The following is a 25,435-nucleotide window of genomic DNA, read 5'->3' as shown; positions in this document are numbered from 1 at the left end:
GTTTTGTTGTTAAGTATAATGCTTTAATCACAACTGGACTGAGGATTTTATTGAGGATCTTGCAGTGTCTTCGCAACTCAGTATTCTCATTGGACAAAACTGTATGAGAGGCTGGACAGTATATACCCTGATTCATGATTTAATTTGCTTATAGTGATGAAATCTTATTTTTTTTTGATAGTTACAAGAAATTTCTGGTTTATTTGCACAGCTATAAATGAGAGATTTTCAACATTTCATTCAGAATGCAACAGTGTAGATTCTAAGAGATCCAGTCGTTTCCAATCTTCCCTCTTGCCACAGCCAGTTTATATCTCAGGTTTACAAGTCCTGCTTAAACTTCAGACACAGGCTCCAGTACACTAACTCTGCAACCTAGGATTAGGTTCTCATTTGAGTAGACTGATAAATCACATACCAGCTACAGCTCCTACAGCCTGTAGGGATGGGATGGGATTCTGTTTCACATGTGAGGCTTCTTTCTATTTGAGATCTTATTTTCTTGTGTTAGGTTTGTTTGTTTTCCTTCTCTATGTATGTGTGTATGGGTATGTGTGTTTGTGTATAGTAGGAAGGTAGAAAAGCTAAACACTGCAGATAATTTTAGGATCTAATTGGACTCTAGTTCATTGATGCTTTACTGGGCATCATATGCTTGCTTTATTTTTCAATAAATGTACAGATTTTAGTTTTTATCAATGTTAGTATAAATTTGGCCATGTATTAATTTCTTTGAACTGATTTCTCAGAGCTAGGCAGAAATAAAAAAACAAGGTTGAATAAAATAAAAGCACTCAAGTAAATGTTGGTATTTTATCTCCCGTCAAAGGGCTTTTGTGGACTTTACTTTTTAAATATTGTCTTGAGTAGTAAAAGCTTAATAACAAAGTAGAGATTTTTTAAAACCCGAACATACTTATCTATAATGCAGTGGTTTTTAGAAAACATTTAGATTCTTTGCAATTTTATTTTATTTTATTTATTTATTTATTTATTTTGCGGTATATGGGCCTCTCACTGTTGTGGCCTCTCCTGCTGCGGAGCACAGCCACTCCCCGGCATGTGGGATCCTCCCGGACCGGGGCACGAACCTTTGTCCCCTGCATCGGCAGGCGGACTCCCAACCACTGCGCCACCAGGGAAGCCCTGCAATTTTATTTTTTACGTTTTTCGCATGTGACCATGCCTGTTTCTCACTATCCTATTTAGGTTCCTCTGTCTGCTTTTATAATAAACTAATTGGTGATTTACATTGCTTTCAAGTAAATTCTACCTTCAGAAACAAGAAACTACCTAGCTGTGCTCATAGGTTTTGAAAGTGAAGCTTTTTATTGCCAACTGTCTATTCATACAATGTAGTTGCCCCACATTTATTTATAAGATAAAACATTTAAAAAATATATCTTCTTAGTATGAATAGATTTACTAATGCTGTTTACATCTATTTTATATGATTCAAGATTTTTGAAAATGAAATAGCCATGCTTAATCTTTGTTAAAACTGTATGGTTTGTGGTTATATAAGTATTTGAATATAATTTGAATATACTTTTGATTATCACCAGTTTGGTCAAGGGTAGTTATTATTATTTATATAATAATATTTAATATATTAATGATAATAATTGTTAATTATATTAACTACTGTCCACAAAGCTCAGTTTATTAACTTTCTGCAGACTTTACTTCTTAAAAGTAGCAATTATTTAGAATTTTCCTTCTTAGCTTCTGTTAACTTTTCCAGTAGACAAGTAATGGAGATGGATTGCAGGGGGCAATGAGGAGAGAATCACTTTGCATTTTTGGATCTAAGAGTTGAAAAGAACTTAGAGAATATTTAGAGGAGAATGAGAAGCATAACTAACGGGATTACTGAATAGTTTTGATGAGTGAACAGAAGGCTGGTTGCTTCACCTTTCTTTTAGCTTCTGTTATGGTAGTTAAGGAAGTACATTGTGGAGATTAAGAGCAATTTGGCCTCCGGAGCCAAATGGCCTAGGCTTGCATCTGCTCTGTCACCTATTTGGTACAGGATACGGGGCAGCTCCATTTATTTCAGTTTGATTTCTAAAATGAGCATATTAAATGACCTACCTCTTAAGGTTATTGTGAAAATTAAATGAATTATGAGAAGTGCTTCTTAGTATGTGTGAGTACTCAGAAAGAGATGGCCTTTAATACTACTATCATTATTACTACTATAGCTCCCACTACCACTACTATTGACGTCATTATAATTCTTCCTGAGCTAACCTAATTTTTGATTTTCTGGGTGAGGGTCAGGGCATCTGCTGTCAGATACTAAGTAGGATGTACTTTCCCTGCAGAGATTTCTTTGGATGCTTTGAAGCCAAACTTGGTTTTTCAGGTTAAGGTTGGATATCAAACGTTTACCATAATTTATCATATATTCCAGAATATACTGTTAAATGTAACTACTAAGATTAATTTTCTTAACTCTTAACTTTGTGCATGAAATAGTGATATATAATATATAATGAACCAGTCTGTTCTCTGTATCTGTCTTTTTTTTTTTTTAAGTGAGATCATATGGTATTTGTTGTCTGTCTGACCAATTTCACTTAGCATAATGCCCTCACGTTCATTCATGTTGTTGCAGATGGCAAGATTTCCTTCTCTTTTTTTAGTGACTAATATTCCATGGTGTGTGTGTGTGTGTGTGTGTGTGTGTGTGTGTGTGTATGCCTCTCATTTTCTTTATCCATTCATCCATTGATGGATACTTAGGTTGCTTCCATATCTTGGCTTTTGTAAATAATGCTGCAGTGAACACGGGGGAGCAGATATCTTTTTGAGTTAGTGTTTTTGTTTCCTTCAGATACATACTCAGAAGGAGAATTGATGGATTATATGGTACTCTATTTTCAACTTTTTGAAAGACCTCTGTACTGTTTACCACAGTAGCTGTACCAATTTACATTCCCACCAGCATTGCACAAGGGTTCCCTTTTTTCCACATTCTACCAACACTTGTTATTTCTTGTTGTTTTGATAATAAATACATTTATTTTAATACCTGTTTTCTGTGGGAAACCAGGAACTTGCTTATTTAGATACACTTAAAATTTATTATGGAAGTTAAAAAATACATATAAATATAGGCAGAACAGTGCAGTGGTTTATCATGTACCTGCCACCCAGCTTCAGTGATTATCAACTCATGGCCAATCTTGCTTCATTTATGCTCTTCACCCACTGTCTTCCTATATATTTTTTTGTTGAAAAAAATCTCAGACATTTTAATGTACCTTTGAAAAGAAATCAGAGATTAAGATAGGGTTTCCTTGAAGGTTTTCAGTCATTGGCTCTGGGTTACCATTTGGGGAGATGTAAAGAGAGGGCTGTGATCAATAACTTTTAGGAACAGCTACCAGGGCTATCCCAAATATACTATCCTGGCATATTTATAGTGCCATTAGTCTTTACATTATGATTGAACACATTTATTTAATTAGCTGCTAAATTTGGTTTCATTTCAACAGTCCATAGAATAAGGTTTGTAGAACATCTTTGCCTAACATGTAAGTTTCTATAATACTTTCCATAGGTCAACAGACAAAAATAACAAGTTAATGCTTGAAGTATTTATGATTGCAAAATTAGAGTGGGTATTTCTCTTTTCAGGTAAATTACTATAAGTGTAATAGCTGGAAGTCTGTGGGAGAGAAAAAGTGTCTTTGTGGAAGGAAAAAATATTAACAAATTTTAAGCAGGAACATTCTTTTGAGACCTCTGTCCAAAGTATTTTCCTGTTAAATTTGTTGAGCTGTTAGATTAGAGATGCTGGTTTAACTTTTACTTAGGACCCGGTATGGATCCATCATTTTAGGTAACTTGAATGGAAACTACTTCATTTAATTTTTGGTGTGCGTCCTCGATGTAACCGTAGGGTTAACTTGGCCACTGCTGTGCTGCAGCAGCCACTGCTCCTTTAGCTGCTCTTTTTGCTAGAATATGCATGGATGGTGTACTTTCCTTTGCAAAATTAGAATAAGCATAATTAATTCAGTTGCCTTGGGCAAGTGATTTTTATCAGATAGTCTGATACATCAGTTGGAAATACTGTGGTGGTTTAGTCATATAGTACCTTCAGTGCTGAGACTGTTCTGTGTTCTTAGGTTGAGTTAGTGATATTTGTTTCAATAGAAAGAGTCACACAAGTAAGAGGAGCAGAGAAATATCCTTACATTTCTATTATGGCTTACTTTTTAAAGGTCGATTTTATATTTACAGTAGAATCAAGGTTAATGGGAATGGTCTTGTGCTGACTCACATGATCATATTAAGTTGGGTAAACAAGGGTGTATTCTAGCTTCTCTGTCTTTTTTAAAAAACTTAATTACTAGGGGGCTTCCCTGGTGGCGCAGTGGTTGAGAGTCCGCCTGCTGATGCAGGGGACACGGGTTCGTGCCCCGGTCCGGGAAGATCCCACATGCCGCGGAGCGGCTGGGCCCGTGAGCCATGGCCACTGAGCCTGCACGTCTGGAGCCTGTGCTCCGCAACGGGAGAGGCCACAACAGTGAGAGGCCCGCGTACCGCAAAAAAACAAAAACAAAAACAAAAACAAACTTAATTACTTGATTCACTTTTGGATGAATTAGACACATGTATTCCTTAATCCACTCCTTCTCCTCAGGAGCATATTTCTATAGATGAAATGGTTTTATTGTCATGAAGTAGGAGTTAATAAAACACTAGACTTGAGGTTTAATTATTGTGAGAGAAAATGGCTTTGGATCAACTACTTAAAAATTGAAATTGTCATTTTTGGTAGATATGCTCCAGTGTTTAGCTGGATTAGAACTGATACCTCTACACTCCAGATTACATCATTCAGTAATCTAGGAGTACATTTTGCAATCCATTCTTTTGGAGAGTTTGAAAAATTACATTATTAAGTGCTTTAACAGTGCCTTATTGAGATTTTTTTCTTTTTTTTTAAATGGCTGATAACCTTCAATATAAAAATATTCAGAGATAAAAATGTAACCATGGTCTACTGTGGGTTTCAGCCTCTTTATACTTTGAATTTAGAACCAAATTAGAGATGGGGCACAGGATCTCATTAGATAAAATGACAAAACAGATTGCAGAAGGGACTCTGAAGCCAAATGGGCCTATTAATGCATATACAACCCCCAAATATACTCTCACAGAGTCATAGACAATGTTGGAAAACCATGGACTGCTTCCACAGAAGTAGGCCACTTGGCAAAACATGGTTCTGTAGAGAACATACATGTCCTCAGAATAAACTGTTGAAAGAAAGACTAACAGAGATGGACACGTGTAGGTGCGTATTTCTTTTCTTCTAGTCTAAATTAGACAAATCACTGTCTTTCCCTTGGCGAGGACTGTATTATACTAATAGAGAGAGGTCACTAGCACAGTGGTTTTCAAACCGCTTGACGGTGATCCATGGTAAAAAATACATTTTACATATACATACACATAAAACAAGTTTCTTGAAACATTGCTTATACTTACAGTAATGCACTCTAATGTTTTCTATTCTACTTTACTAAAACAAATGCTAGTCATGACCTTTTAGGCTGATTTTATGTCACATAAATGGTATCAGTACAGTTCGGCAAGCGGAAGTGCCTCCAGAAGATGTATTCCCACATGGAAACATGAGCCAGGGGAGTTAGAGGTCCTTTTGTTTGCTTATAAGATGTTATCAGTTCTACCCACATTGGTAAAAGTCTGTTTAAATTTATCCCCATATCATGTACTGTTGTTACTTTTAAAACATGTAATATCTGTTGGTATCAAGATAAAATATAACTTTGGAGGATGAAATAAACCTTGTAGATTTTTCAGATCTTTTCTGGATTTGAATGAAGTTGAATATGCATTAATAAATATTAGACTTAAATGTTCTGAGTTATTTCTAACAATGGTGATACAATAGTAAAATATCAATTTTGTAAGTGATATCTGTTAGCCTTTTTAAATAAATAAAATCAAGTGATATGCAGAATATAATAAAACCGAGTCCAGAATCTCCCAAATAAATTTTTGTATGTGCTTAGTGTCACTTGCCAAACAACCATGTTTTTAGCAAATAAATTTATCATGCTGTTGGAGATGTATTACACATTGTTTGTTCAAATATTACTTAAGTTTGAAAGGTAGATTTAATTCATTTTGATTTATAATTTTAATTTAGCTGTTTATATACCTTGATATCTCTGTACATAATTTTGTTAGTACATTTTAGAATATTATCTAATTAACGCTGTAAATTTTACATTGCAGATAGGTTTAAAAATTATTTGAATAAGATGAGAACTTAGAGTTAATCAATGAAGCAGCGTTAGAATATGAAGACTGCTTTAACAAAATATGGATTTTTTACATATGTAATTGAGTATAAATGTCAGCCTTCTTGTGAAATTGTAAATTAACAAGTAGTTCAAGAAATTGACAAGTGGTAGTGGTCATTTTGGTTAGAAAAAAGGTCAGGCCTTCCAAGCAATGCTGTAGGGTTGGTGTGAAATCTGTTCATAATAGAACCACGAAATTATGATTGTACTTCTGAACATGATGTGGATAGCATGTTGAAATACAGAACTATGATGAATATTGCTATCATCAGCGTGGGAAGAAAGCATGTTTTAGGAAAATTATAGTGCCAACCCTCTACTACTTTGTTAAACAGACTATAATGCATACAAATTCAGTCTTCTCTTAAATGATTTAGGAGCACTTAAAAATTAGTAGAGGTATTTTAGATAATAGTGAAAATGAGGACCCCTGCTACAGCCCTGGAACTTTTTTGGATAATTCCCCAGTGTTCACTAAACTTACTTTTTCTTTTGCGTTAGGGTCCCAGAAAAATACTCATATTTGTCGTTCATACTTTCAGTACAGAACTGTTCTAGGACTGGTTTGTCTTTAGTTTGGGATATTGTATAAAATAGCAATTCTAATGTTTTCTATATACGTTAACAAAGTTTGGTGGAATCATCACTGCTCTTAGAATGGAAATATATATATATTTATTTTATCCTTTTAATGTACCCCTAATTGCTTCCGTGTTCAATGAAACGTCTTAACATTTTGATCTATTCTTGCAGGGTTCATGCTTGAACCAGATCCAGAACGTAGACCCGATATATTTCAAGTGTCATATTTTGCATTTAAATTTGCCAAAAAGGATTGTCCAGTCTCCAACATCAATGTAAGTAGTTTTGCAAGTAAATATGAATTTAAAATCCATTTTATCTGTGCGGATATATATACTTGCAGAGTTACTTGTTTCAAGACAAGTGGTCTCATGGTATGTTTGTGATTAGTATTTTTGATACAAAGCTACAGTTGCCAAACTATGTACTGTGGTGCTCTGGGGAGCTACAGTGGATTGAGGGCACTGCAGGATGTTTTGCATATTTGAGGGAAACACAGTGACCTCTGTCTGATACAGCACAAACTACTATTATTAAGTTGTTTGGGCCTAACTGTTGAAAAAACAGGACTGTTAGATTTTTGGGGAGCAGGGTGGGGCCGGGTGTCATGAAAAATTACTGAGACACTAAGCACCCTAAAGTTTGGTTACCTTTGGCATAAAGAGCATAGGCATTGTAAATGCAGAGAACTGGGTTCAATTCTGTCTTTATCAGTGACTGATTTTGTATATTTTGGGGAGTTACTTAATAGTTTGTTACTTTTTCTGTAAAACAGGGATAGTAATTATGAGGATTAGAAATAATAAATGTAAAACCCAGTGTCTAGTGCAGGGAAGCTGAGTTGGTAATAGCTATTACCATGCAAAGGCTTTGAATTGTATCTGCATACTTAACTACATCAGATTAACGGTATATGGCGAGTCTGCTAATTTTAATAAAAGTCTAGAATCATCAGTGATTTTTAAGCTGTTCTCAACATTGTGAAGATCATTCTGGCCTGACTTGTTTTATAGGTTTCCTTTGTGTATAACTTAATCCACCCCACTGAGAAAAAAGAAGGAATTTGGTACCTTTTCCTTTTTGTTTTTTGAAGTTCTTACTATGTCAATATAATATATTCTTGGTTGAAGCTGAAAGTCATTACTAACATTCTTGTAATGAAAGTAGCTTTATTTGACATTTGCCTGGATTTTTAGCTTTTCACTCAGCAAACATTTATTGAGTACTTACTATAAGCCTAACATTATAGAGGATAAACAAATGAGTGAAGCCTCTCCTCTTGTTTTCTAGACTTGACAAGCAGTGTCATGAAAATTACCTGCAGTATGTAAAACAACACGGTATTCATGTGCTTGGTGTTTTGCTGCTTCTTCCAAAGAGTGTGAAATAGTCATTGATTTACAAGTGTAATATAATCCTTTATACCCAAGATTTACCCATTTGTAAAGTGGATATAATGATGTTGTTCTGTTTATTTTCCAAGGGTTTCTGTGGAACACAAATATGAAAGTGACATTTGTTTAACATGCACTGATATTTGCAAATATATGTGAACAATTTTGTGGAACACAAATATGAAAATGACATTTGTATAACATGCACTGATATTTGCAAATATATGTGAACAATTTATAGATATCTGAGGTGAAGAGATTGTCTCACAGACAATACTTTTAAAATTTAAGAGTGTATCTGTAGTGTTTAAGTAAAGCTTTCTGCAATTGAAATAAAAACTAAAATGAAAAGTTTTATTTTTTCTTCCAAGAATTCTCCTATTCCTTCAGCTCTTCCTGAACCGATGACTGCTAGTGAAGCAGCTTCTAGGAAAAGCCAAATAAAAGCCAGGTAGGCAAAACTATGCTGAAATTTGAAAAGGCATTTAAGAAAAAAGAGGACAGTTCTTGTTTTTAATCCTAGCAAGTGTCATTCATTAAATATCATCTTCACCCACAAAAAGTGTCGTATTCCTTATTGCAAGTACAGAATAAGCTTTCTTATATAACAGGGTTTGACAGCAGTTGCACTTGAACTGCTACCTCTCAGCAATCACGAAGTGATTGTGTAACTGCTGATGTTACACTGGGTCCTTTTACAGGGGGAAGTTGTCATTTCGTCACATGGCAACTAATTTATGAGATTTTATGTTTTACTTAATAGCTAGTATGATTTTGTTTAATTTACTGAAAGAAAAAATAGCTATGTATATTTTATAATGAGTGGTTATAATGGTAATACTTTTAAGACTGATAAAGAAATATAATGTTTTAAATAATTTTTTTTTTTTTTTTTGCGGTACGCGGGCCTCTCACTGCTGTGGCCTCTCCCGTTGCGGAGCACAGGCTCCGGACGCGCAGGCCCAGCGGCTATGGCTCACGGGCCCACCCAGCCGCTCCGCGGCATGTGGGATCTTCCTGGACCGGGGCACGAACCCGTGTCCCCTGCATCGGCAGGCGGACTCTCAACCACTGCGCCACCAGGGAAGCCCTTAAATAATTTTTATAGTTCTTTACTACATTAATGTTTGATACGAATTACATAGGTTAAGACCTAAATCTGACTAATGATTGAATTAATGACTGATTTTTTTTATTTTTCTCGTGCTTTCTTTTTTGAGTTTAAAAGTTAATAAGCAGGACTGTATTTTACATTATCAGACAGGCGTAATATTACATTTGGGGAGATTTCTTGGCCACAGTTTTTTGTATTGTATTTTACTTATGCAAAGTATTTTATTTGACATAAAATACATAAAAAATATTTGTCACGCACTTGTTACATTCAAGATACAGATACTGAGACCACAAAGAAAAAGCAGCAGTGTTTATTTCCAAGGAGCTCTGATCCAAATGAAGATAGACGGGTGAACAGTCACACCTTGATAGATATCAGGCAGCTCTGAGGGTGGAGGAAGGGAAAGAAGACAGGAGCACAGGAAGAATCCGGTGGGAGTTGCTGGACTCTTTTCTTGAAGGATGAATAGTCTAGTCACTTGGAATGATGGGCAGTGAAACCATAGCAGGCAAACATTGCCGATGAGGACAGCCTTTGTGAAACTACAAGGCTGGGGCATAATAAGGGCACATGTACAGGAGTGGTGGGAAATGAAGATGAGGAGGGGGTAGGTAAATATCAGTCATGAGCAACTTTATATGTCATGCTGAGAAATTTGGATTTTGGCCTTTAGACTGGTGAGTTTTCAACTTTGCAGTCAGTTCTACTATTTGGAACTTGGTTGTCAGGTGTGTTATAAATAATCTGTTATTTGTAAATTATTGAAATATCACTTGAGAATGACTTAGTTTTTTTAAAAAAATATGGCATCACTCTAAAAACATTATCTTCATTCACTTAAATTTAAAATACTCTTTTGAGTAAGAGACGAAGGAGTAATGTGATGTCTAACTTGCAGGAATCCAGCATGACTGACTGTCTTACCCATGACATAGCTGTAGTTAGCAACTGCTGTTATAGTTGAGTGGTCATTATGAATTATTGTAGGACTTGTCAGTTGAATTTTATTGTTCCTTATATTTTAAAATAATTATTTTGTTAATGATTAAATCTTTAAGAAAGTAGATACAAATTTTTTAAAAAGCATGAGTCAGCTGAACAGTAATGCTTTGAATATCTTTTCACCATGACACGTTACAGCTATACAATTATAAGGAAATGAAATAGTTAATGAAATAGTTAACTAAAATTCACAGTGCTAGTCATAGTATGTTAAATCTATACATTATGTATATTAAAAAAATAGGGTTCATTGGTGCTTATTGGTCAATAATATAAGTTTATTTTTTATTGATAGTATCAGTAAAGAAGTTGAAAAATTCTAAATGTTAAAAAGTTGTAAATCATTTTTTTTTTCCATGTAAAAGGCATATTTCCAGAGAGGGGAGGAGGGGGAATCTTTAAATAGCCAGTATCATTATTTACATGTTTTAAAGCTTTTATGGATATTATCTGCCTGCCCTGCCTTCAGTCAGTGGCACTTTTTGTTTCACTTCTTAAAACCCCCCATCCACCTCCCCAAAATTTGCATCTGCTCTTGGGACTGTTACACATGTGAAACTTATATGATTTATATCTTAAAGATGGAAGGGTTGAGAATCACTGCCCTGGCAGATGGAAACACTGAGGGATTTTAAGAGAAGAGAGTGTATTTTAGGAAGATTATTCAGGCTAGTCAGCAGAAAAGAAAAGAAAGGAAGCAAAAAACCAGCTCTTTGTCTGCTACAATAGTGCAAAGGAAGCTGCAGTAGCAGTGTTGATGTCAGTAATTACTCGTTCTTTCATTTTAGTTAAGTTTGTATTTTCACTTTGCTGAATCTGTCCAGGCATTCTCCTCCCATTTCTTCATAGACCGCTTACTTTCTTTTACTGTCTGATGAAATCACATTTATGTTTAACCTCCAGTTCTCACCTGCGCCTTCTCTAGCCAAGTTAGGTTAAAGGTAAAATTACTCCTCCATGAAACTCTTGACAGTATTAGCTTAGCGCTGGTTACTTTTTCTGTCTTATATTTTATTATATTTTCATGAACATGTGCCATATTTTCCTAGGTAGGCTGTAAATTCTTTGAAGACTGAGCCCTATTAGCTGGATATCAGTAATTGTATAATAGATATTGGTACATTAGTGAAATAAGTTAGGAAACACTAGACTAAACAAAGTCTGCAGAACTTTTAATATGCTTTTTAGAGGTTTGCCCTGCTCGTGTGTTGTGAATCCTTTATGGAGCTATTTAGAACAGGAACAAGGCAGGGTGAGGTCTGGCCTATATACTGCCCACTTAATGAAGAATGGGTAGGCAAATAGAAAGATTGTATACAATATTTCCCCCAAATTACTTAAGTTTAGGGAGTACAGCATTGGTTTTAGTGCCATATCCATAATTTGAACTCAATAAATAATTAGATTAAATGAGATATAATTGGTTACATGTATACATGATCTTTTTATAGCCTTTTAGTTCTATTTTCGTATGACTTGTACCATCCCCATCCCGTGTAAAACATAAATGTTATTTTTAGAAAACAGCACACATACAGTGCATTTCTATGATTTTCCAAAATCTTTTGATTCAATTTCACATCCTTTCTTTCTGAGAAAGATAGTTGTTGAGAGGGCTCCCTCTTGTGGTATCTCCAGATAGAGGAAAGAACTGTAGAGTCCTGTGCAGTTATGATAGACTGGACTTCCTCTAAATGCCGCAGATGTGTACTTGATAAATCATAAGTATGCAAAACTTTTAAGCGTCAGATCATTTTGAAAATGTGCTAAGAGAACTTGATAAAGAGATTTTATTGCAATCCTTTTGAAAAGTGAGCATAGACCCTATTAAGAAGTATTCGAGTTTTTTGTTCTGAATTTATAGAAAGCAGAGTTGATAAATACGTAAGTTAAAGATTTTTTCCTGGCTATTTTTGAAAGAGAAAAGCAAATGTCTGTGTCTTCTTGAATTATATTTAGTGTCTCTTGCTTTCAAAACTGCTTTCCACTTGACCACTCACATTTGTGGCCTAAACTAAGTCCTAGTGGGAAAACCTTTATATAATTTCCATTCAGTGTTTTAAGTAAAGCAAAGTTAAAGATTTAAGATGCTGAATGTGAGCTGATAGCTCCACCAGTTAAAAGTTTTGGCTTCTTTTGTTTTGCATGCCTTAGGCCCTATTCTTTTTTTTTTTCTTAAGCCAGGAGTCCAAGCTAAAGGAGCCTGTTGTTTGTTGTTTCTTATTTTTGTTTCTCTGACTGGTTTAGAGAGTTGGCTCTGTTTTGTCCAAAACCTTATTGAGAAGACTTCTGTTTGCTTCCTTTATTTTATCTCCTTAAGAGCAATTCTATACTCTTTTTTTGCCAGCTCCGGTGGCAGACTATAAGTGGTAGCAATCTGGCTTGAGGAAATTGGTTAGGTTTATTTTATTTACTTCCTTATCTTCATTAAACATTTAGTACTTGAAAATGAGACTTAGGAAGAAGCCAAGAGGACGAACATGACCATCAGTAATAATAAATATGCATCTGTTGAAATAGATCCTTTATAGAACAAATAGTAAGTTAGAAATGATCCCAGTATTTGGAATGACATGTGTTCTTCTGTTGTAGAATAACAGATACCATTGGACCAACAGAAACCTCAATTGCACCAAGACAGAGACCAAAGGCGAATTCTACTACTGCCACTCCTAGTGTGCTGACCATTCAAAGTTCAGCAATACCTGTTAAAGTCCCAGCTCCTGGTGAATTCAGTAACCACAGACCAAAAGGTGATACAGCTCTGCCAACCTCGTCCCCTTTTTAGTTAATTTACATAAACCTTTTATGGCTCGATTTCCTAGAAATGTAAATTATTGGCAGACTTACTGTTGTGAAGCAGATATGTCACCTAGTGCTTTAAGAAACATAAAGCTACTAATGTCTAATAAACCCACCTAATTGTTTTCCTAATGTTGTCAGCAAAAGTAAGGTACGGGTAGTATAAAAGTATGGTATGAAAAGCTCACAACCTGCTTATCTCTAGAGTCATCGACTAGTAGGGTTCGAGGTTGATACTAAAGTTCAAGAGTATAGAAAATTCTATATTGTATTGGAAAGGAGGAATTTGAAACTCTAGGCTTACAAAGCTTTAATGTTAAAGTGTTTTCAACTAGTATGTTTTAAATTAGGATACTCTAATGGTTAAAAGCCTACATGTTGAGTCTTAAGAACCTGGATTTGAGTCCTATTTCTCCTATTTTTTAGTAATATGTGTTATGAAAATACTAGTACCTATCTTATGGGACTGTTGTGAAGACTAAATGACTGCATACTATAATGCCTGCCACATAATATGTCCTTAAGAAATGTTCACTATTAACTACTGTTACTACTATTAGGTAAAGTATATGTTCAAGGAAGACATTTATGTTATCTGATGTAACATAAGCCTGTGGTGATCAGGCATACCCGATGGAGGAATAGGGAAAGGGAAGAGGGAACAAAAGGGGAATTTGAAGTCTTTTATGTCCAATTCCCATTTTACCATTTCTTAGACTCACTGTTCTCTTCTGTAAAATGGGAAAACAGCCATTCTGCCTATTATAAAGAGTAAATAACAAGGTGTATGGTATCTAGGAAAATTCTGTTTCATGGTAAGCATTCAGTGTTTGGGTTGGAGATGCTATTCGGTTTTATTTTATTTTTTGCGGTACACGGGCCTCTCACTGTTGTGGCCTCTCCCGTTGCGGAGCACAGGCTCCGGACGCGCAGGCTCAGCGGCCATGGCTCACGGGCCCAGCCGCTCTGCGGCATGTGGGATCCTCCCGGACCGGGGCACGAACCCGCGTCCCCTGCATCGGCAGGCGGACTCTCAACCACTGCGCCACCAGGGAAGCCCTGTACATCTCTTAACATTGCTTTTCTCATTAAATCTTATATAAAAAGTACGGAATCTAAAAAAAAAAAAGGTCATGAAGAACCTAGGGGTAAGACAGGAATAAAGACACAGACCTACTAGAGAATGGACTTGAGGGTATGGGGAGGGCGAAGGGTAAGCTGTGACAAAGTGAGAGAGTGGCATGGACATATATACACTACCAAACGTAAAATAGATAGCTAGTGGGAAGCAGCCGCATAGCACAGGGAGATCAGCTCAGTGCTTTGTGACCACCTAGAGGGGTGGGATAGGGAGGGTGGGAGGGAGGGAGACGCAAGAGGAAGGAGATATGGGGATACATGTATATGTAGAGCTGATTCACTTTGTTATAAAGCAGGAACTAACATACCATTGTAAAGCAATTATACTCCAATAAAGATGTTAAAAAAAAAAGTAACACATGAATAAAATTTTAAAATATATTCATACAATACAATAGCATTCAGAACAATGTAGACGTCCCCATTCTTTTTCTTTCCAGAGTAAACTAGCAGCAGTTAGGTATACACCCTCCTAGTCCTTTTTTATGTTCTTGCATGCATATACACAGATATAAATAATTCACGTTGGGTTAAACACAAATGGATTCGTACTATACATAGTTCTCTACAACTTGATTTTTTTTAAACCTAATATACTTTGGAGAGCTTTGCATATCAGTGCATATAGATCTACCATGTAGTTTTTAATAGGTATGTGATATTCCATCATATGAATGTACGATAGTTTATAAAACTTTTTTGGTTATTTCCAATATTTGCTATTATTAATAGCGTTGTGATAAACATCTATATAATGAACACTTGATTTCCATGTCAGCATTCTTCTGAGGAAGCTATTAAAGTACACTCATTTAAAATTATTCAGATACTGCCAAATTACCATCCAAAGAAGACTTCAGAAATTTATGCTACAGCACCAACGAGGTGTGAGTGTCCTTTCACCTTGTCTTTACCAACACTTGATAGTATTGGTTTTTTAAAAATGTTTCCCTATTGACAGGTGAAACATTTTTGATTTTATTTTAATATTCCTGATTAACGGTACTGTTTCACGTTTACTGACCATTTGTTTTCTTCTGTGAATTGTCTTTTGCAATTTTCCATGAGATTGTTTGTTTTTTATTTACTTTTTATTGCTCTGAAGATTTTATCTTTATGTATTCTGAATATTCTTTGCCAAATATATTGTAAATATTTTCTTCCAGTTTATCATTTGTCTTTAAGTCATGAACTTACTGAACTTCTCTGAGCCTTCATTTCATCATTTGCAAAATGGGGAATAATAGTATGAGGATTTAATGATGTACTCGGAAGCATGGTTTTCATGTAGGATTGTAGTGTTGTTTTTTGGGAGTTCTCCGGTGCTCTGTGGGCTTGGCTTGAGAAACAAGGAGCTCTATTCAGCTTGATAACACTAAAGAGAAGTCACAGTTTGTGAGGTGAGAGGTGAGTTCCATGAGTTATTGCATGATGCTCATTGGCTTGTGATTGCGCTTCACCTGCAGCTGAAAGTGTTCTCCAGTTAGACATCAGGGCCTTAAAAGATGAATGTATAGCTCAGGAGCTGAACTTTTTAATACTCTTCCAACTGGAAATAAATACACTTAAAAGGCTAATCGTGGTTATGTCTGTGTGGCGGAATTATGGTTTTAATTTTCTTCCTGTACTTTTATAAACATTTTCAAGAATAATTAAAATGAACATGCCATTTTTTTGTAATTGGAAGAATTAGAAATAGTTATAAAACGATTTTCGTAGAGGTGTTGAATTTAAGGCCTGTGGAGTGTTTTTTTTTTTTTAACATTTTTATTGGAGTATAATTGCTTTACAATGGTATGTTAGTTTCTGCTTTATAACAAAGTGAATCAGTTATACATATACATATATCCCCATATCTCCTCCCTCTTGCATCTCCCTCCCTCCCACCCTCCCTATCCCACCCCTCTAGGTGGTCACAAAGCACCGAGCTGATCTCCCTGTGCTATGCAGCTGCTTCCCACTAGCCATCTATTTCACATTTGGTAGTGTATATATGTCCATATATACACTACCACTCTCTCACTTTGTCCCAGCTTACCCTTCCCCCTGCCCGTATCCTCAAGTCCATTCTCTAGTAGGTCTGCGTCTTTATTCCCATCTTGCCCCTAGGTTCTTCATGACCATTTTTTTTTTTTTTTAGATTCCATATGTATGTGTTAGCATATGGTATTTTTTTTTCTCTTTCTGACTTACTTCACTCTGTATGACAGACTCTAGGTCCATCCACCTCACTACAAATAACTCAATTTCGTGTCTTTTTATGGCTGAGTAATATTCCATTGTATATATGTGCCACATCTTCTTTCTCCATTCATCTGTCAATGGACACTTAGGTTGCTTCCATGTCCTGGCTATTGTAAATAGAGCTGCAGTGAACATTGTGGTACATGACTCTTTTTGAATTATAGTTTTTTTCAGGGTATATGCCCAGTAGTGGGATTGCTGGGTCATATGGTAGTTCTATTTTTAGTTTTTTAAGGAACCTCCATACTGTTCTCCACAGTGGCTGTATCAATTTACATTCCCACCAACAGTGTATGAAGGTTCCCTTTTCTCCACACACTCTCCAGCATTTATTGTTTGTAGATCTGATGATGGCCATTCTGACTGGTGTGAGGTGATATCTCATATTGTAGTTTTGATTTGCATTTCTCTAATGATTAATGATGTTGAGCATTCTTTCATGTGTTTATTGGCAATCTGTATATCTTCTTTGGAGAAATGTCTATTTAGGTCTTCTGCCTGTTTTTGGATTGGATTTTTCATTTTTTTGATATTGAGCTGCATGAGCTGCTTGTAAATTTTGGAGATTAATCCTTTGTCAGTTGCTTCATTTGCAAATATTTTCTCCCATTCTGAGGGTTGTCTTTTCTTCTTGTTTATGGTTTCCTTTGCTGTGCAAAAGTTTTTAAGTTTCATTAGGTCCATTTGTTTATTTTTGTTTTTATTTCCATTTCTCTAGGAGGTGGGTCAAAAAGGATTGTGCTGTGATTTATGTCATAGAGTGTTCTGCCTATGTTTTCCTCTAAGAGTTTGATAGTTTCTGGCCTTACATTTAGGTCTTTAATCCATTTTGAGTTTATTTTTGTGTATGGTGTTAGGGAGTGTTCTAATTTCATTCTTTTACATGTAGCTGTCCAGTTTTCCCAGCACCACTTATTGAAGAGACTGTCTTTTCTGCACTGTATATTCTTAAGGCCTGTGGAGGTTTGAAGACATTAACATTGATGAAAAAGAATCCTTCTCTCTCTCTTCTTGCACTCTCCGTCCTTTTCTCCCCTTAGGGTTAAAGAGTCATATTTGAATTTATGGTAACTTGTTGGAAGAGAATATAGAAATTATAGTATATTGAATTTCCTCTTTTTGAAGTTGTCTGTCTCATCCTTTTTCGGTTATTTCAAAAGTTTATTCATAGGATTTTCCTATGGTAAAATTTATAAAGCTTATAAAAAAATGCCTGTTTAGGAGACAGTGTTAGTAGATTCACTACAGCAGCATTTATTGAACATCTGTTATGTAAAAAGTTCTTTGGGGCACTAAAAGAAATAATAAATAAGTCTTCACCCCATCCTTCAGTTAGGAAATAACCATGTAAACAATTAATATGTGCAAGGCAAAAAGAAACTTTATAAACTGAGTGGAAGCACTAAAGGAAGGAAGAAGGAAGAGAGATTTGAGATAAACTTTAAAGGTAAGAAGAGTTGCAGTGGGTGGAAAGTGGCATTTTAGACAGAGAATCATGTCAGCAAAGATGCAGACTCGTGATGGTGCATGATACAGTTGAGAAATGTGGAGCATTTCAAATTGGCATGGTTGGTGTGTTCACGGAGAGATGAAGTGTGAAAGATTAAGTGTTTCTGAGATGTTGACTTGTTCACGAGTGGTAACTGACAAAATTAACTTTCATGGGTACTTTTATTATAGTAAATAATCCCTTTAGACTATACGCACATGGAAGTTTCTATAAGATGAGGATATGAATGCCTTGGTTAATGATTATTGGAATGCGTGTTTTGAAATGCAGCCATTTTATTGAAGTCATGAGTATGTTAATGTAAGTTTTCGGACACCTCTTATAGGAGCGCTGAGACCTGGAAATGGCCCTGAGATTTTACTGGGTCAGGGGCCCACTCAGCAGCCTCCACAGCAGCATCGAGTACTTCAGCAGTTACAGCAGGGAGACTGGAGATTGCAGCAGCTTCATCTGCAGCATCGTCATCCTCAGCAGCAGCAGCAGCTACTTCAGGATGCTTATATGCAGCAGGTGATCCTTTCATTACTTGAGATACAGAAGTACTGTTGTGGAATTCATGCCGCTCTTGAATAGCAGTGAATTCCCTTTTGTATCATGGGTACTTTGAACTGTAGATTGGAGTAAACATTTTGCTCAGTTTCCTGATTATTAAAAGAATATGTAGTTTGGACTTCTGTAGTGGTGCAGTGGTTAAAAGTCAGCCTGCCAATGCAGGGGACACGGGTTCGAGTCCTGGTCCGGGAAGATCCCACATGCCAGGGAGCAACTAAGCCCGTGTGCCACAACTACTGAGCCCACATGCCACAGCTACTGAAGCCTGCATGCCTAGAGCTTACGCTCCACAACAAGAGAAGCCACTGCAGTGAGAAGCCTGAGCACCACAACGAAGAGCAGCCCCCACTCGACGCAGCTAGAGAAAGCCTTCTCACAGCAGTGAAGACCCAACGCAGCCAAAAATAAATAAATAAAAAATTTTAAAAAAAGAATATATATTTTATTTGCATTCTGTGAGATACTCAAGAATACTCCTGTTGTAATAGGTTGTATCGTGGCTTTTTGAAGCAAACGATGTTCACCCAGTCATTTGGCATTGCAAATAAGTACTGCAATTTATGATGAATATTATCTTTTTCAGGTTACATTTTGAGTTCATATATATAGCCTAATAATGTTATTGTTGGAAAGGTGATATTAAGACTTTCAGAAGTAATATTGTCTTGGGTTTTTGTTATTTTTTCTTTTTTTGCCTTTGTTGGGTGTGTGTGTGTGTGTGTGTGTGTGTGTGTAGGGTTGGCATTTACAGTTGGAAGGGACATAGAAAAATATGACCTGAAGTTCTAGTCTGTCCTTTGCCTCATCAGAACCTGCGCATCTCTAGTTAGCACTAAACTATTTTAAATTTAATGACTGTCATCATCATCCTTCCATCATTTTCTGAACTATTTTTGAGCCAGTTTATATGTATGCTACTTCTCATGGGTGTACCCCGTCCTCTGGTCTTGACTGATAGACCCAGAGTGGAGGATAGTTAAATAGGGGTGCCATTGGATGGCCAGAAGATATCATTGAAGGGGAGACAGAGGATCTTGGGAATTTACTGTAATGGTTCCTGGACACAAGTCACTTCAGGGGTCTTCATTAGCTGGTAAACGTGTTTAGGTTTAGGTTTCTTCCAGACATCCTTAAACTGTGCTGGAGATGGTTTTAGTTGAATCTGTTATGTTTCATTGATAATTTTGAAACCAATTCCAATAAGCTGATTTAAGTTATAGTCACTTACTGACTATAGGTATCTTACATTAGTGTTTGGACTATTGAGTACCCAAGTCATTGTTATGGTAAGATCAATACCTAAAAAAAAAGGTTCTCGCACAAAAAAGGCATGAGTAATACTGATGAGTTTGTTTTTCCAATTGTAGTATCAACATGCAGTGCAACAGCAACAGATACTTCAACAACAGTTTTTAATGCATTCAGTATATCAGCCGCAACCTTCTGCATCACAGTATCCTACAATGGTAAGCGTTATGTAATTTCTAGAGATTTCTCTCTGAGTATACATTCCAGTGTTGGAATTCACAGTACGAATTGTATTATTCAGAATTTAATAATTCAGAATCAACTCGTTAGTTTATTAACATGTATTTTATCAAAGCCAGATATGTATTCTTAAGCAGCTTTACGTTGGGCTGAACGTGGATCTGGCACATCTTATCTGATAGTATAAGGAGATGATTGGTTACCCAGGATCTCTTGTCATATGTCTCTCTCATTTGGCAAATGTCTGTTGAAGAAAAGAAAAGAAAAGAAACCCAAAGGAAAGTTGCATTTGCTTCAGAGAATAGTTTGACCTGTTTTTACAGCAACTGCTATACCAAGTGACTTTAAACTACCATATCGTTTTTTATTAAACTATTTAAAGGAGAATTTTTGAATCCTGCCAGGTGACGCTAACTTTCCAGTTCCTTTTTTTTTTAATTGAGGTATAATTGACATAAGATTATATTCGTTTACCTGAAACTGTCTACCTGAGATAACGTAATATTTCGATATTTGGATATATTACAAAATGATCACCACAGTAAGTCCAGTTAAACAACTTCTTAAATAGATTTATTTCTGTTTTGGTTTTTTGGCCGCCAGGCATGTGGGATCTTAGTTCCCCCAGGGATCGAACCCGCTCTCCCTGCCCTGGAAGGCAAAGTCTTAACCACTGGACCACCAGGGGAGTCCTTTAGATTTATTTCACCTTGTAGTTTTCTAGTAGCAAGCCGCTCCTTCAGATAAAAATTGTTTTTCATGTTTCTGATTTTGTTGCCAGTGTGAAAAGGAAAGAGCATAGTAAATAGGGGCAATGCTAACAGTGCTTTAGTGACCTTGAGCATTGTTTTGTATAACGGCATTTTTTGTTTCAGATGCAGCAGTATCAGCAGGCTTTCTTGCAGCAGCAAATGCTAGCTCAACATCAGCAGTCTCAACAACAGGCATCACCAGAATATCTCACTTCCCCTCAAGAGTTCTCACCAGCCTTAGTGTCCTACACTTCATCACTTCCAGCTCAGGTTGGAACCATAAAGGACTCCTCTTATAGTGCCAATAGGCAAGTATTTTTCCACTGAATACAAAGGAAATTATTGTGGCAGTGGGTGTTATCATGGAGTAGAGTCACTAAGTGGCTCCTGAATTAATTTAGAGCCCATCTTAGAGTTCCCTTTGTTCTCTTACTAGTCCTCTCTCCTGACCCCTTTGCATCTCCATCCTTCTTTCCATTTCCATCAGTTAATTCTGCTAACGGCTATTTGCAAATAAGGCTTAGCAACATCCAGCAGCATTTAAGGCTAAGAAAATTATTAGCTTATATGTTAAGACATTCTTTGTTTGACAAACTTAGTAGTTTAAAACGATGATAAACATTTATTATCTCACACACTTTCTTTGGATCAGGAATTTAGGAGTAGCTTACCTGTATGGTTATGACCAGGGAAGGGTCTCTCATGAGGTTACAGTTAAGATGTTGGCTGGGGCTGCAGTCCACTGAAGGCTTGCCTGGTACTGGTGGATCTGTTTGTAAGGTCACTCACATGGCTTTGGGCAGGAGGCCTCAGTTTTTTGTCACATGGATCTCTCTAAAAGGCTGCTTGAGTATTCTCTTTGGCAAAATCAAAGACTGTTTTGAACAAGGAATTGTTTATTCTGGTTTCTTTCAGAACACGTGGTCCAAAAGAGAGGGCAAGGAGGAACCTTTGATGCCTTTTATGATCTAGTCTCAGAAGTCACACGTTGGCACTTCCACCATATTTCATTTGTTATCTGAGTCACTAGATCTAGCCCACATTCAAGGGCAGGGGAATTTGGTTCCACCCTTTGAAGGGAGGAGTGTCAAAGAACTTGCAGACGTATTTTAGCACGTGTTTGAAGTGTAGGTTAAGGTGACACCCTCCCTTGAGTTACAGTCTACGAAGAAGAATCCATAAATTCATTCCAGGAACAGGAGGAAGATGATTCAGATCGGGAATTCTAAAGTTGTAAAAGGATCATTGACAGGCAGGAGGGGCATGCCCATTTCTCTTTGAGTTTTAACCTCTCTTATCTGTGTTTCTAGAACTTGGAAAGTCCTTGAAGGTAGTTTTGGAATTAGAGATGGGATTCCTTCATACGGAGGCAGTTGATGCATTCCTAGAGTGGGTTCTAAACTGAATTACATTTATTATTAAGATACCTAAGTTATATTTACTAGAAAGACTATCTACTAGTTGGCCAATTCTAGCTTTCAGTGAGTGTTCAAACGTTCCATTCTTGGCTCAACTATACTGAAGGGGCTTGGGCTAGGGGATTAAATGGGCAACTTTTGCCCTTTCTTCCCTTTCAAGATCTGTGTGGTGGCAATGGAAGTGAGCTCCCAAGGGGAAGGTGAATTTAAGGGGATGAGTCAAGGCTTGCAAAATTGAGATACTTCTTTAGAAGCACATAGAGATTCTCCCTCCATTACCGGTGTTAGAAGGTCTGGATCTGAATTGTTAAATGAACTTGACAACTTTGTTATACTGCCTCGTGCCTATGCTGTATTTCCAGGCTGGGTTGAGGGAGAGGTACCCAGGTATTCTTAGGTTAAGAAGGCTTTAAACTCTCATCTTCTATTAAAAGCCAAGAGGCCTATTGGATAAATTTCATAGAACCAGTAGTCCTAGGCTCCAGACTATAGATTTTTTTGTTGTTGTTTGTTTGTTTGTTTTTGCGGTATGCGGGCCTCTCACTGTTGTGGCCTCTCCCATTGCGGAGCACAGGCTCCGGACGCGCAGGCTCAGCGGCCATGGCTCACGGGCCCAGCTGCTCTGCGGCATGTGGGATCTTCCCGGACCGGGGCACGAACCCGTGTCCCCTGCATCCGCAGGCGGACTCTCAACCACTGCGCCACCAGGGAAGCCCCAGACTATAGATATTTTAAACACCACGAATAATTTATTATATAGAAAATAACCCTCCTCTAGTTTTAGGCAATTCATAAAGCAATTCTAGCAGCTCACCTTTTGTTGGTAGCTATGTAGAGAATGTCTTTGTCAAAAGGAAAATTATTGTGATGTCTCTCAGCATAACCAGGACATAAAATCACCTTATTCAGTAGTGATTTTAGAGTGATACTGTTTGATATGGGAACTGATTTTCACTTTAAGGTTTATTCACTATGATAAATAATAGTTAATATTTAATGAGTGCTTATTTATTTATTTATGTTCTCTCTGCTTTACATGTATTAAATCATTTAATTTTCCCAGTAACCCTATGAGGTGGATACTGCTACTCTTGTTTCACAGATAAGGAAGTTGAGACCTAGAGAAGTTAAGGAACTTGCCCAAGGGTACACAGCTAGTGACCTTTATGGAGGTGATTCAAATCCCATGTGGTCTCCTTTCCAATCCATGCCCTTACTGCCACCTCCATCATAATAAAATCATCTGCTTTTCCAAGTGTTTATAAAGTATGAACTAGGAAACTTTAAAATTTTCAATTATAATGTATTTTTTTCCTCCTTTTTCCTCTCTTAATTTTTATTCTAGGTCAGTTGCTGATAAAGAGGCAGTTGCAAATATTACAAATCAGAAGAACATCAGTAACCCACCTGATATGTCAGGGTGGAATCCTTTTGGAGAGGATAATTTCTCCAAGTTAACAGAAGAGGAACTGTTGGACAGAGAATTTGACCTTCTGAGATCAAGTAAGGGACACTTGAAGGCTTATTTTGCTTCACAGTAAAATAACAGCTCTATAATTATTCAGCAAGGCCAAAGACTGTTTTGGGATGGTAAAGAGAAAATTCTTTTTGTGCATTTGAGGGCAAAATTCAGGCCATCTTCTTTTACATATACTATCAAACTATATTGTGTGCTTTAGAAATCAATTGCTTGATAGTAGCTGTTAAACCCAAGATTGCTGATAATATGCTAATTCCGAGCACTTAAATACTGCATATCTTTGAATGTTAATTCAGAAATCTCCAAAAAATGGAAAATTAATGCTCAAATAAAAAGGGAGAGATAAGTATCTTGCCTTACTAATCATTTTGCAGCTCTGTTTTCTTGCACACTCAGTAGAAGATATTGTGGGTCTGAGATGCCCTTTGAAAGTGCCTGAAAGAAAACATGGCTACTACATTATGTTAATGTTTTGTAATGTCCCTTTAATGAGTGGTGACATAAACGGGCTGCCTTGTTGTCCTGGTATGGCAAAAGTGAAATAAATTCTTTTCCATTTTAAATCAGATATCTCAATGTTTTTACTTGCAGTCATTGCCTTATCTTAAACTACCTAATATATATGTCAAGTCTCGCTATACATATTTTAGAAGTTATTTTTTGGAAAAGGTATGTATGGAGTATTTTGGGGAGGTTGCAAAACAGTAGCAAAAAGCTCACTCCTGGAGAGTCTATAGATAATTGTCAGGTTTCTGAGTCTTGGGGGTGTGTGTGTGCACGTGTGTGTCCAGTGTGTTTCCCCATTTTGCATGTGAAAAGAGGGTCTTGATGGTCCCTAGGTATAGTTCCTAGTTTCTATTTTATTTTAGGTAACTGGCCTTATGAGAACATTAATTAGATGAAGTACTTTGTTCCAAATTGGTATATATTTTATATAAAGTTTGTAAATGCCCTGAATTCATGTAAGAATAGTTGTTTGGAATTTAAATTGGTATTTTACATATTGGTTATATGATTATGAAAAATTAAATTGATTAAATGCAGATATAAAAATGAGTTCTGAGCCTTTAATAAAGGTTTGTTGACTTTGGTAAAACCAATCTTACATTTTTTTTTTATTAAAAAAATTTGTTTTAAACTACAACATTTTTGTTTGGCATTTTTCCTACAATTTATGTTGAGTGGTCCCCAAAGCAAGATATTTAAAAAAGGAAGTAAAATATCTCTTTCCTTTAGGGAGATGATAGGGAGATACAGGGGATAACCAATCATTGTAATTTACAGAATTATTTTTAAAGCAAAAGGGAGAATTAAGATATTCATTTTAATGTATTCTGACCAGGATAGTAACTAAGGTTTGCTAAATCAGTGTTTTCTACTCTTTGGGTGAACGTTCCCCTCCCCACTGTTTTTAAAAAATAAATCAGTTTATGGAATGGGTAAAGTATTCACATTTTTTTGTGCCTTATAAAAATGTTATTCTAAGCTCCCTAGAATTTGTAGTGACACCCAAGTGTTAGTTACTTTGCATAGGCAAGAATGGCATACAAATATTCATGTATACCTAACTTCATAAAAATTGGATTTAGCATGTAAAACTCTTA

At 36.4% G+C, this 25,435-nt stretch overlaps 1 protein-coding gene across 2 annotated transcripts in view; it reads left to right on the top strand.

Moving 5' to 3' along the window:
- BMP2K (BMP2 inducible kinase) overlaps positions 1 to 25,435 on the top strand; it is a gene marked incomplete at its 5' end in the record, with an annotated part of 125,839 nt that overhangs the window by 76,095 nt on the left and 24,309 nt on the right. For both annotated transcript variants that reach the window (XM_082653640.1, XM_082653641.1), the window contains 7 exons: positions 7,104 to 7,207; positions 8,698 to 8,777; positions 13,038 to 13,198; positions 18,467 to 18,651; positions 20,061 to 20,159; positions 21,057 to 21,241; positions 23,697 to 23,854. In XM_082653640.1, the coding sequence (XP_082509766.1) occupies positions 7,104 to 7,207; positions 8,698 to 8,777; positions 13,038 to 13,198; positions 18,467 to 18,651; positions 20,061 to 20,159; positions 21,057 to 21,241; positions 23,697 to 23,854 (972 nt within the window). The remainder of the gene's footprint in view (positions 1 to 7,103; positions 7,208 to 8,697; positions 8,778 to 13,037; positions 13,199 to 18,466; positions 18,652 to 20,060; positions 20,160 to 21,056; positions 21,242 to 23,696; positions 23,855 to 25,435) is intronic.

The sequence above is a fragment of the Grampus griseus genome (assembly GCF_964374135.1).
Source record: "Grampus griseus genome assembly, chromosome: 4".
NCBI classification, from domain to species: domain Eukaryota; kingdom Metazoa; phylum Chordata; class Mammalia; order Artiodactyla; family Delphinidae; genus Grampus; species Grampus griseus.
This window is presented reverse-complemented; position numbering and strand designations above follow the sequence as displayed.